Below are 13,458 nucleotides of genomic sequence, written 5' to 3'. Positions count from 1 at the left end.
AATAATATTTAATTAAATAGTAGGGTATTGTTCATTACATTGCAATTATAATATTTTGTTTTTATTTATATAATATATGTAGATACAAACACACAAATTTTAAAAAAAAAAATTATTATAAAATAATTGAGATCTTGATAAAAAAATAGATGCAAAAAATGTTTAGAGCATTTATTTTTATTTTTTATATTTATAGTATTTATATTTATAGAGACAAATTTCTTTGATTTAAAAAAAAATTTTAATATTAATATTAACTTAAATTTGGGGGTGTGTTAAAATATTTTTTTTCTTTTTTTTTTTATTTTTTTTATGTTTTTTTTTTTTTCTTATATTAATTTTTTTTTTTTTATCTAATTAAATAAATAAAAGTAATTCTTTTAACTAAAAGGATACTTTGTTATTTAAATAAATAATAATAATAATATTATTAATAATAGATTATAAATAAAAAATAAATAAATAAATAAAATAAATCTAATACATTCACTTTTTTTTTTTTTTTATTTTATTATTTTTTTATTTATTTTTTTATTTTTTTAATCGATTTACACACATTCCTTACCTTTACATTAAAAAGTAAAAGAAAAAGTCAAGTACAAAATAAAATCCACTCCATTTATAATATAATAACCAACATAAAAATGAAATATATAAATAATAATAAATTGTTTATATTTATATTTTTATTATTATTTTTAAATGAAATATATTGTTTAAATAATAATAGTAATGAGGAAATAAACAATCCAAATATTATGAATAAACCAGAAATAAATCAAAACAACAAACCATCATTTAATCATTACAAAGTTAGTAGTATTGGTAGTGATAGTAGTAGTACCACACCTCAAAATTATTGCCAAAGTGTTTTCATATTAAATGGAAATGAATATGATTTATCATCAATACAAAGGTATGTTTTTTATAAAAACAAATAAAAATTTCAATAATAAAAACTAACTCTACTTTTATTTATATAGTACTATTTTTAAAAGCAAATATAATAAAACCTTTGATTTTTATATAAATTTATGTTCATACAATACAACGTTTCCATGTGGGCTCAATGATTCTGTATGTATGGTAAACAGGGATACAGGAAATGAAGCTTTACATTTAGGATACTCAAAATCATTAGAATACGAAGAGAATGGCCAATTAGGTTTGGACTTTTCTTTTATAGGAGATGAATGTGCTATAGATAATAATTGGTTTGGTGATAATATTCAATACTATAAAACTAATATTAGCTTAATTTGCGGTTCAGTTAATAATGAAATCATTTCTACATTTATTAATCCATGCCATTTATCTATCATCATTAAAACCACAAGTAGTTGTTTGGTTATTCCACCATCTATAAGTAATTATTTTTTAATAATAAGTATTCATTGTAAAAAAAATATTCTAATTCTTTCTTTTTTTAAGATTCAATTTTAAAAATATTCATAATTATATTAGCATCAATTATAGGATTGGTTTTTATATTTTTTTTATTTTACTTTTGTAAAAATAAAATAAAAAATAATTGTGGATGTTGTTTCTCAGAAAGAAATGATAATGAATATGTACCAATTAATAACAATAACAACAACAATAACAATAACAATAACAACAACAACAACAACAACAACAACAACAACAACAGCAACAACAATAATAATAATCACAATAATTATAATCATAATTTATATAATATAAATAATAATGATTCTAATGTTGCAAATAATGGTAGTAGTTCCAATACAACAAATAGCAATAAACCTAAATATAACCATCCAATACTTCAAGGTCAAACACCAGAGTCAGATTCTTGCACTATTTGTTTAGATGAAAAAATCAATACAATATTTTTAGATTGTGGACATTTGGCAGTTTGTTTACGTTGTGCTCGGGGTATAAATGAATGTCCAATTTGTAGAAAACCAATAAATAAACTTGTTCAACTTTACCAGGTCTAGTAGTTTATAAATTTAAAATAATTTCTAGTTAAAAAAAAACAATAACATAATACTATAATCATAAAATCAAATAATATAGTTTAATAAAAAAGAATATTTTAATTTTTTTTTTTTTGGTATAATTATTTTATATTAAAATTAGAAAATATAAAAAAATACTTTGTGTTTTTTTATAAACTTTTTATTATAGTTTTTTTTTGGATATAATGAACCATAATATAGTTTATTTGAATAACAACCAACAAAATCCGATTTTAGGTTTTATTTATAAATTATTAATTTAAAATAAAATTATTGCATTAAAAAAAAAAAAAAAAAAAAAAAAACGAAAATTATTTTAAATAAAATTTTTTTTTTACTTTTTTTTCATTTATTTTTTTGTATAAATAATAATTATTTTAATCATATCATATTTATTTTTCGATTATGTTTAAATTAATTAATCACATTAATAAGGGAGGGGGGGTTTTTAAAAACTCCTTTATAAATAGTAATATTATTGGTATAAATCAATTTTCTTTAAATAATAATATAATAATAAATAACTATTCCACAAAATCAAATAACTATAATAACAATAAAAATACTATAAAATCTAATAATGATAATGATAATAATAGTTATAAAAACAATACAACAAAAAGATCAAAGTTTATGGGCGCAAAAAAAGAAAAGTTATATGGTGGAGCAAAGTCATTATCATCAACTCACGGATTTAGAACTTTAACTGATGAAGAAAAAGAAGTTTTAAAAAGAAAACAAAAAAAGAGACAAGAGCTTATAGAGAAAAGAAATATAATATTTGAAACAAAAGATAATAATGTAGTAATAGAAAAGTTTGATGATGGAACCATTTCAATAAAGAATAAATCAAAATATTATGATGGTATATTACCAAATTTCAAAGGAAGGGGTGTAGCATTTTCAAGATTAGGTATATATGGTTATTTGGTTGAAACTTTAAAGAACTCATTCGATATTACAATTCCATCACTTATTCAACAATTAGCAATTCCTGAAATTTTAAAAAAAAATAAAGATGTTTTATATGTATCCCAAACAGGCACAGGCAAAACATTAACCTATTTATTACCAATCATTCAAGAAATTAAAAAAACTGAACAAGAGGAATTAAAAGAATTAAAAGAAGAAAAAGAAAATAATATAGAAAATAAATTAAAAGAAGAAACAGTTGAAGAAAACGTTGAAGAAAATATTGAAGAAAATATTGTAGAAAATGAAGAAAATGAAGATAACGAGGATAATGTAGAAAATGAAGAAGATGTAAATAACAATAATAATAATGAAGAAGAAAAAGAAAATATCAAATTATTATTAAAAAGATTACCAAGAAGACCAAAAGCTATTATTATTGTACCAACTAGAGAGTTAGCATTACAGGTTATGGGTGTTGCAAAAAAGATAGCACATAAAGCCAAATTTAGTTGCACTGTTGTATCAAGTGGTGGAGGTGATTTAAATAAATACGTTAGAACTTTTAAAAAGAAACCAATAGATGTTTTAATATCAACACCAGGTATGTTACAAATGTTAATAGAAAGAGAAATGATTTATTTTTCAAAGCTTCAACATATCGTAATCGATGAGGCAGATTCAATGTTTACAATTGGAAAAGGTTTTGATCAAGAGATTGAAAATATTATTCAACCATTTAAATATCGTTTACAACATAAACAAGAGAAGGGTGTTTTACCAGTAAATGCTGTTATTTGCAGTGCAACATTAACCGATCAACTTATGAGTACAATTGACTCAATATTCCCATCCATCGAAAAAATAGCAACACCAACCATTCACAGATCATTAAATACATTATCACAAAAATTCATAGATGTAAAAGAAAAAGGGGGTGATAAACATAATGCACTCTTAAAAGCAATCAACGAAGCCAAAACTCCAACTCCTCCAAGAAAAACTTTAATATTTTGTAATACTCCAAATAGTGTTCGTTCAACTGAATACTTTTTAACAGAAAATAAATTTAAAGCAACCTCACTCCACGGTGAAATGCCACCACATCGTAGATCAAACAATTGGAGAACTTTTACAAATCAAGCAGATTGTCAATTTTTAGTCTCCACAGATATTGCTTCAAGAGGTATCGATATCGATTGTGTCGATCATGTAATTCTTTTCGATTTCCCATCCAATCCAATTGATTATCTCCATCGTATTGGTAGAACCGCTAGAGCAGGTAATGCTGGTTTGGTAACTTCATTAATCACTAAAAGAGACAGTATTTTAGCAAACTCTATTAAAGAATCCATTAGAAAAGGTTATAGTTTAGAAAAATTATCTTCAAATAAAAAATTAAATAAATTAAAATTTAATTATAGAGAATAATTAAATTAATAATCATTTAAAAAAACAAATAAAAAAAAACAAAAAAATTAAACTATAAATAATCTATATGTATTATTATTTTAATAAATATTAAACTTTTTATTTATTCTGTATAGTTGTCTTTATATTGTGAGGTGATTCTTCCTAATTTAAAACCAAATTCAGCTATTGAACCTGATGTTTTTTCTTGGTTTGCTAAAACTGTAACAACGATTCTTTCATTTGGCATTGTAACTAAAACAGTTGAACCACCAACAGCATTACCTGTATGGTAGATGATATCACCTTTACCACTATCATTGTTTTTAACTTCATTATTTTTTTGATAGATCCAACCAGTGGCATATTCTTGTGGTGATTTACCAGTTTTTGGAGGATTTGGTGTGAATAGTCTTTTGATTGTATCGGTTTTTAAAAGATTTCCAATTAATAAAGTTGAACCAAGACGACATAAATCTTCAGCTGTTGAAATGAAACCACCACCTGGCCATTTGTAGGATGAGTTTGTAAATTCTGCATTACATAAAACTACTTTTGGTTCGTTATATCCTGATACTGCAATTTCTTGAGTGCTTCTGGGGATGAATTTTAAAGCATACTGTTTCGAACGTCCTGGAATTAAAGTATCATGTTCATCTGGTAAAGTGCTGTACATACCACATGGTTTAAATACCTTTTCCCTCATAAATGAAAGGAAGTCTTTACCTGATGCTTCTTCGATGACCAATCCTAATAATGTATAACCAAAAGTTGAATAGCTATAGTAGTGACCTGGTTTAGTTTTATTTAAATCTTCTACCCATGGGTTATTTATAAACATTTGTAATGGATTTGGATGGTTGTGTGGGTTATATTCTTTTGATGTTTTATATTTTCCAACACTGTAAAACTCTGTAGCTCTATTTTTACCATAATGTCTAATACCTCCTAAATGTGATGCTACATCTCCAACACTTAATTCCTCGTCTGGATAGTTTGGACTTTTTGGAAATTCTGGTACATATTTTTGTATTGAATCTTCTAATTTAATTTTACCCTTTTTTTAAATCAATTATTAGTATTTTTTTTTTTTTTTAAAAATTAAATCATTAATGTTATACTTACTTCATCCATTAAAACACCTAAACCTATAGCAGTTAATGCTTTTGAAATACTTGCAATTCTTAATTTACTTGATGTGTTCATTGGTATGGCGTTTTCAATATCAGAGTATCCAAATGCCTCTTTATAAATGGTTTCGCCTTCATTTTGAATACAAACACTGATACCTGGAACAAAATTAGCTTCTTTCCATGATAAGATTTCTTTTGCCAAGTCTTTTCTCATTTTGGTGCTATTTGTTAATTTTTCATTTACCTCTTTATTATCATTGTGGTGGTTGTTTGAAATAATTTTATTTGATTTTTTAATACACTTCTTTTTTGAACTGCAACATTTTTTTGGTTTGTTGGTTGTTGGTGGTGTTGTTAAATTACTTGTGTGTTCAGTTTTATTTTCATCACAATTAATCAAAGAATAACTACTTTTTCCGACAATAGCCGAACCTAAAATTATTGATGCACCTTTAATAATATTATTCATTTTTATAAGTATCTTTTAAAAAAATATTTTTGTTTTTTTAAAAAAAAAAAAAAAAAAATTTTAAAAAAAATTTTAAATTAAAATTTTTTTAATTGATTTTTTTTTGGAATATTTTGAAATACCATCCCAATAACCAGGTTAGTTTTTTAAATTTATTAATAAAAAAAAATTATTTTGATAAAACAAATCAAATAAAAAAATTAAACTATTTAAATAAAATCCATTATAATAATATATTAATTATTAATTTTAATTAAAATAAATTAAAATTTTAATTTTAATTTTAATTTTAATTTTATTTTGTCAAAAATCTCAATTTAAAATAAAAATAAAAATAAAAATTTAATAAATATACAAAAAAATATAATTATTCACTCAAGTTTAAACAGGTAAATATCTTAAAAAAAAAAAAAAATATTTTTTTTTCAAATTAAAAAATAAAAAACTTATTGTCATTACCATTCAATTGATGCTATAGTTCTCTGAGAACTAAGATCAATTGAATCTCTGGGTAGCCCATCATATGTTCATAGTTTTCTTGTCCTTCTGTGCCATTTTTGTTCATAAATTTTAAAATATTTATTAAAAAATCGCATTTATGTTAGAAATATTGATTTTCATCAAGTTGGCCGCATAGCATAGTGGTATTGCGCTTCCCTAGTAAGGAAGAGGTCGTGGGTTCGATCCCCGCTGGGGCCTTTTAGATTGGATCTTATCTTCCAGGTGTTCACATACCTTACACTTTTGATTGTATTGTAGTTGTTGTGGGAGCAATGATAGCTAAGTGGTCGAACGAGTTACCGCTCCGGGTTCGAAACCCAGTCTCAGAAAGTTTTCCGAATCACACACGAATTGACATTACCGTGCCCAACTTGTATGCAGTGTGGTAAAACTCATATAAGCATTAAACACATGGCACCAAACACAATGTGGCGGCCTTTTAGGAATGTGGCTGTTGTGAATTAAAAAGTTGCGGGCTATAAAAGAAAAAGTGGCAATGGGTCTTAGTTATGGCTACCCCGAAGATTGGCATGCACTTTGTTGATTATTTGATACTTTCGGATGAAAATAAATGTAATTGATATCATTAATTGAAATATAGAATAAAACGATTTAATTAATAGTTTGTTCTTTACCTATTTCATTAAATGAAACAATGAATAAAGAATGTAAATTATTAATTTAATCACTATCAACTTCATGATTAACCGACATCCATATAATCATCATATTCGGGATAGTATCAATAAAATAACGAAGATAATGATTTCGGAATTACTTTAGAGATTGATATCGGAATTTTCTTGCTAACCTCTATTTTCAACATTAATTTTTGTGCCATCACCATAACCCTCTCTCTTCAACTAAATTATTAATGAAATAAATTAATAAACAAAAAAATATATAATAAGTATAAATATGAATGTATGAATTACTTACTTTAATAAAATCCTGCTACATTAAATGACCAAGTACTTCTTATTTAAGACCATTTACTTTTCCATTCAATATTTAAATGGAATAGCGCCAATCCTATAGTTTTCGAAAATTGTACCTCCATTTTTTATAAGATATGATGCAATTTCTTTGGATTCAAATTTTAATAAAATCCAATTGGCTGCTGATTGGCGTGGGTATTCAACTTTTAGTATTTTGCCATATTTTGAAAATTCATTAACAACTGATGGACCAATCTCTAATGGGAAACCATAAACTGTGACCCAACGTCTATCGAATTTTCCATCATAGGCATAGCCATAAGCAAAACTGGCGAGGCCAATTGAAATTAATGTTATATAAGTTAAAATCTCTATAATGTAATTAAAAACAAAATTATCAATTTTAAATTATTGTTATGAATTATTGAAAGGTTATTTGCAAGATATTATTGTAAATTAATTATAAAAAAAAAAGTTATTGATGTTATTAAAATTAATTATTGTAAGAATTATTATAATAATTGAATAAATGTAAATAATTGTTTGTATGTAAATAAAATAATAAAGAAAAAAAAAAAAAAAAAAAAAATTATTAAAAACTTTAAATTAAAAAAAAAAAGAAATTTTAAAAAAATCAAAATTAATTTCAAATCATTATAAAAAATAAATGGGGGTTTCCCACACAAGCTTTTTTATTCATTGTAAAAAATTTTTAAAAAAATTAAACAGTGTGGTTTTTTTTTTCAAAATTCAGTAAACATTTTAGGTTATATATCGATGCAAGTGATGTTGGAATGGGATGGATGATAGCTCAGGACGATGACGAAGGAAATGGGAAACCAATTTTATATGATTCAAAGAAATTTGACAAGTTCCAAAAGAATTATTCAACAGCAGATAGAGAATTTTTAGCGTTAACAACAGCGTTGGAGAAATACGAATATTTATTAGTAGATAAGAGATTTACAGTACATATAAAAGGAACTGACAATGTAGTAGCAGACGTGTTAAGTAGGAATCCAGAATTCAATTTAGAGTGGGAAGATGATTTCATAAAAGAAATTAAATCAAGTTATAAGAAGGTAGATGAGAAAATAAAGTTATGGTTAGATACTTTATTATTAAGAAATGATGTATTGAAAATAAATGGTTTGGTTTATTTTTTGGATCCAACAACATCAGCAAATAGATTAGTTTTAGTAGATAAGAAACATTACAAATATATTAGAAGAATGTCATTCAACAGCATATTCAGGGCACATAGGTAGAATAAGGTTAGGTTTAAAAGTTAGAAACAGTTTTTTATTTCCAAAGTTTTGGCAAAGAATAGGTTCTTATGTAGCAGCATGTAGGGAATGTCAAAAATCAAAGATAGAAGAAAATAAGTATGGTATGTTAAATCCACTTAAGGTTCCGATACGTCCATGGGATGATATAGCAATGGATTTTATGAATTTACCAACAACAAAGAATACATAGCACAAGATAATTTATTTTAAGCTCAAGTAAAACAAACAGTTCATAAGAATAGAAAAGAATTAGAAATAGAAGAAAATAGTTTAGTTTTGGTCATGAGATGCGTTTTAAATACAATTAAGAAGATAGTAGCACATGATCAATTCAAATTATTACCGAAAGATTCAGGTCCTTTTAAAAGAGTGTCCAACGTATAAGGGTATAGCAATGGAACTAGTATATTGAAGAATTACAGAGGGTTCGAAAGTAAGCAAGTATAGTTTGATGAATCAAGTTAACTAAAGTATCTCCATCTACATTACACTTTTTTTTTACGATCTTACTGTTCTTAACAAAAACCTTTGGGTCTGCGTTAATTCGGTAAGAGTAGTAAAGCTATGGTGGTTATAGTGATAGTAAAAAAAAAATTTATTAATTAATTAATATCAATTGTTCGAGCTGATTCGGGAATCAAATATATTGCAGTTATGAAGGTAGAATCAGTTAATATTCAAAAGGAGCTAGAGTGTCCAACGTATAAAGGTATAGCAATGGAACTAGTATATTGAAGTATTACAGAGGGTTCGAAAGTAAGCAAGTATAGTTTGATGAATCAAGGGTGCTCATGTCAAAACAGGTTGGTTCAGATGGAATCAAGAAAACTCACGGAGCGTTAGGAGTAGAGGTTAATTGCTAATAAAAAGCTAAATTGAAGGATATTGCCTGTGTGCAATCAATTGTAGTTAAGGTATTAACCAGGTGTTAGAAAAGCCACGCATTGGCTATAATTATGCAAAATAAGAAGTGCATTTAGGTGAAATAGACTAGTGTACAGAACTGAAATAGAAATCAGTTACGACAAATCAAATGAAAAGACGGAGATGTATGCCAATCACGATAAAGAGGGTAGCTCTATAGGTAGTTACTGAGGTAGCTTACGTTTCAAATGGTGCGTTAGGAGCCACGCATTGGCTATAATTATGCAAAATAAGAAGTGCATTTAGGTGAAATAGACTAGTGTACAGAACTGAAATAGAAATCAGTTACGACAAATCAAATGAAAAGACGGAGATGTATGCCAATCACGATAAAGAGGGTAGCTCTATAGGTAGTTACTGAGGTAGCTTACGTTTCAAATGGTGCGTTAGGAGCCATGCATTGGCTAAAAATAAGAGGTGCATTTAGGTTAAATAGACTAGTGTACAAAAACTGACATATAAATCAGTTGCGACAAATCAATGGAATGATGGAAATGGATGCCAATCAGGTTTAGGATGGTAGTTCTATAGGTTGCTGCGGCAGCTTTCATTTCAATTGGTGCGTTAAAAAAGCTAAAGATTAAAGTTTGGTACTTAGTAATCTAAAGCGTCAATAGTATCCCGATAATAGCAAGAATTAGTATAGATGGTAATCCAGGTTGATTATAAAAAGGTCTTTAATTCAAGTATAAAAATTACAAGCGAAATCAGAGGTTACGATAAAGTAAGAGTATTGAAATCATGGAATATTGGTTATTCAAAAAGGGATTGGATACAGCACTGCTTTCGGAATAATTGAAAAAGGTTGGTGCATGAACTTACACGAAGTTATAGTAGTGAAGATAAAGTTATTTCAACATGGTCAAATGATCAATTATCTCAACAAAAACAATAAAAAAAAAAAAAAAAAAAAAACAAAAAAAATATAATATAGATGGTTAGTGTTTGGAGGAGGCTTATTGGGTCTTTAGTCAAAGTGGGGGATATGTAATGTATTCATATGCATTTTAGAATTAAATGAATATTACAGTTATAATCATATCTCAACTAAATAATATATTAATATTTTCCTTTATTTTAAATAATTTTTTAGTTTTCAGTTTTCGGTTTTAGTTTTCACAAACAAATAATTGTATATTTATTTGATTATTAGAATTATTTATATTTATTATTTATCTATAACGAAATTAGCTCCATCTATATTACAATTACAGTACCTTAAACTGAGATTGGGTTTTTTTTTTAAAAAAAAATCTCCGGGAAGATATTGAGTCAAATAAAGGCCCCAGCGGGGATCGAACCCACGACCTCTTCCTTACTAGGGAAGCGCAATACCACTATGCTATGCGGCCAATTTGATGAACATTATTAATCATGAATTGCTCCCGGCATTTTTAAGGTGATTATAAAATCTAAAAAGATGTTATCCTTTTTATATAACCAAAAATCCAAGTCTCAAATGCTAAGTGAATGGTAATAACACATATTTTTCTATTCTTTCCCAACCAAATTTGATCTGTTGTCTGTAACCAACAACTTAGCACCCGAAAATGTTCTTTCAATTTCAACAGAAGAAGAAGCAACTGAAAGTACATTTCTTATAATTGAATATAAAGTTGGATATTCAATACTATTTTCTTTCCAATATTTTATTGTATCATTTCTATGATCTAAGCATTTCCAATTTCTGAATATATAAAGATTTTTTATTAATTAAATATTGATGTCCAAAAAAATTGATTTTATAGTTTGGATTTAAAATTACTGATATGTAATATTCATTATTTGTTTGGAAGAAACCCATATCTTGTACAATAATGGCTCTAAAAACTAAATTTTGATGTCTCCTAACCATATTTTTATTCACTATACCAGATATCCTAGAGCTAACTTAAAATAATGAAATCTGGGTGGAAAACGGATTTACTGAATTTGTCACTTGTCCAGTTGTTTCTGTGTTCTTTCGTAAGCTGCCGGATAAATACTAAATCATTTCATTATCTAAAACCACTCAATGATACCATTGTTGATTGGCCAGAACAATGTCTGATATTCATCAAATAGTTGATTAGAATGAAAAAGATAAAATTTAATTAAAAAAAAATTTTAATTAAAAAAAAATGAAATTTTACCACACTCACAAAATTTCTACAAAGGAATAAGAGATAGCGAACGTCATTATTAAAAATTAAATAATAATAATTTTTAACTAATATAATTGGCCACTATAGAATAAACCAAAAAAAAAAAAAAAAAAGAAAAAAAAAACTTAATAAAAAATATCTTTTGAACAAAATAAATTAAATTAATAATGGTGTTAAATTAAATTGAATATTTCGATATTGGGGGTACGATTTTATTATTTTATTTTAAAGATTTTTAACAAAATCCCATGATGTTTTATTTATGATTTCTGGTGTGTCTCTTGATGAAATATTTACTATTGAGTTATTCGAAACTAATTGGAATAATTTATAATTATTTGGATTAGGGTGTACAATGATATTATTATCTTTACGATTTAAAAAATTAAATTCTTTAATATTAAAGTGGTGCGAATATAATAAATCTATACAATTTGAAATATATCTAAAACTTGTATAAATTTCGAAAGTTATTGAGAACAATTCTATTTTATCTGAATATTCTATTAGTTCTTTCAAACAATTTAAAATATCCATAGATTCGTTTTGTAAAACATATAAATTTTTGATTGTTTTATTATTAACCAATACTTCTTTTACCATTGAACTAAAATACTTTATTGGAATTGAAACATTCTTTATTGATCTATTTAAAGCCAAACCTTCATAAATATTTGAATCTATTTCACCAAAAAACGATAGGCTCTTAATACAAGAAGGACTTGAAAGTAATGATTTGAAACCCTTGTTTATTAATTTTGGTTCGAGTTCTCTAAAGAATCCATATACTCCAACTGAAAGAGAATATAATTCTTTATTCTTTGATAGCTTATCGATAAAAGTATCCCAACTACTTAAGTTTTTTTTAAGTTGATCTTCCCTATCTTCATAACTCTTAAGGAAACTTTGATCCATGTTATCTAAAATCATTTTAATGTTTGTATTAACACTAAACTTTTTTAACCCATGGTTTGGAATATTGTATGCTGTAGCTTCATTTTTGGGAAAGCATAATAAATCTTGAACTTTTAAACTACCATCATTTGATTTGAATTTCAATTTAATATTATTAACTCTTTCTTCTATATCAACACCATTACTGGCATCATAAAACTTAATATTGCTAACATTAAAGGCCAAAATTGAAAACAAAACATCTATATGGTGATTTAATTTGATTTTTTTGATTTTATTTAAACTATTTTCCTTACTGAAATATTGAACTAAAGAAAATACATTTGTTGCTGTAGTATTTGAAAAAGATAAATTGAAAATAAAATTATTTTGAATTAAATCTAGACCATTTACTGGGTTTGAAGAACTGATATTTAAATTTATTAAAATTTTATTAACCTGTTCGGAACATTTTTCAATGGATTTCACCCATCCATTGTAACCATTAATTGTCAAGTTTTTTAATACTATTGTTGAGTTTTGGTATTTTATTAATTTGTAATCACTTGGAGTTGTAGGAGATTCAATAAAACTTTTAAAAACACCAAAGTTTTTATTTCTAATTTTTCTTTCCAATATTTTTGATACACATTTAAACCATGATTTATTTACCAAAGAATATCTAATAAATTCATTATTATTTTTTATATCATATCGACCATAATATTTTATTGGAAAATTTTTGCAAATATAATTAAAAATTATTTCTAATATCTTTTTATACAAATAATTGGGCAAATTCATAGCTTTTTTTTTTTATCTGTTTTATTTAAAAAAAAAAAATTTTTTTGTGAAAAAA

General features: G+C 25.4%; 6 protein-coding genes across 6 annotated transcripts; 2 read left to right on the top strand and 4 right to left on the bottom strand.

The window, feature by feature from the left end:
* Nucleotides 1-644: 644 nt before the first annotated feature.
* On the top strand, nucleotides 645-4,328 carry DICPUDRAFT_151404 (uncharacterized protein; the record flags this gene model as incomplete). Its single annotated transcript, XM_003287263.1, has 4 exons — nucleotides 645-916; nucleotides 984-1,366; nucleotides 1,465-1,963; nucleotides 2,456-4,328. The coding sequence occupies 4 exons, from the start codon at nucleotides 645-647 to the stop codon at nucleotides 4,326-4,328; spliced, it is 3,027 nt and encodes a 1,008-aa protein (XP_003287311.1).
* Nucleotides 4,329-4,431: 103 nt separating this feature from the next.
* Nucleotides 4,432-5,909, bottom strand: DICPUDRAFT_151403 (uncharacterized protein; the record flags this gene model as incomplete). Its single annotated transcript, XM_003287254.1, has 2 exons — nucleotides 4,432-5,364; nucleotides 5,433-5,909. 2 exons carry the CDS (start codon nucleotides 5,907-5,909, stop codon nucleotides 4,432-4,434), a joined length of 1,410 nt encoding a protein of 469 aa, XP_003287302.1.
* Nucleotides 5,910-7,414: 1,505 nt separating this feature from the next.
* Nucleotides 7,415-8,048, bottom strand: DICPUDRAFT_151401 (uncharacterized protein; the record flags this gene model as incomplete). Its single annotated transcript, XM_003287253.1, has 2 exons — nucleotides 7,415-7,717; nucleotides 8,031-8,048. The coding sequence occupies 2 exons, from the start codon at nucleotides 8,046-8,048 to the stop codon at nucleotides 7,415-7,417; spliced, it is 321 nt and encodes a 106-aa protein (XP_003287301.1).
* Nucleotides 8,049-8,091: 43 nt separating this feature from the next.
* On the top strand, nucleotides 8,092-8,256 carry DICPUDRAFT_24069 (uncharacterized protein; the record flags this gene model as incomplete). Its single annotated transcript, XM_003287262.1, has 1 exon — nucleotides 8,092-8,256. A coding segment is annotated over one exon (165 nt), but the record flags the coding sequence as incomplete, so codon positions are not given.
* Nucleotides 8,257-11,052: 2,796 nt separating this feature from the next.
* On the bottom strand, nucleotides 11,053-11,740 carry DICPUDRAFT_151399 (uncharacterized protein; the record flags this gene model as incomplete). The annotated part of the gene is made up of 2 exons (XM_003287252.1): nucleotides 11,053-11,248; nucleotides 11,703-11,740. 2 exons carry the CDS (start codon nucleotides 11,738-11,740, stop codon nucleotides 11,053-11,055), a joined length of 234 nt encoding a protein of 77 aa, XP_003287300.1.
* Nucleotides 11,741-11,930: 190 nt separating this feature from the next.
* DICPUDRAFT_78159 (uncharacterized protein) lies at nucleotides 11,931-13,403 on the bottom strand (the record flags this gene model as incomplete). Its single annotated transcript, XM_003287251.1, has 1 exon — nucleotides 11,931-13,403. The coding sequence occupies one exon, from the start codon at nucleotides 13,401-13,403 to the stop codon at nucleotides 11,931-11,933; it is 1,473 nt and encodes a 490-aa protein (XP_003287299.1).
* Between the last annotated feature and the right edge of the window lie 55 nt (nucleotides 13,404-13,458).

This window comes from Dictyostelium purpureum (genome assembly GCF_000190715.1).
Source record: "Dictyostelium purpureum unplaced genomic scaffold DICPUscaffold_95, whole genome shotgun sequence".
Classification (NCBI taxonomy): domain Eukaryota; phylum Evosea; class Eumycetozoa; order Dictyosteliales; family Dictyosteliaceae; genus Dictyostelium; species Dictyostelium purpureum.
Note: the sequence above shows the minus strand (reverse complement) of the source record. Positions and strands in the feature narration are given on the sequence as shown.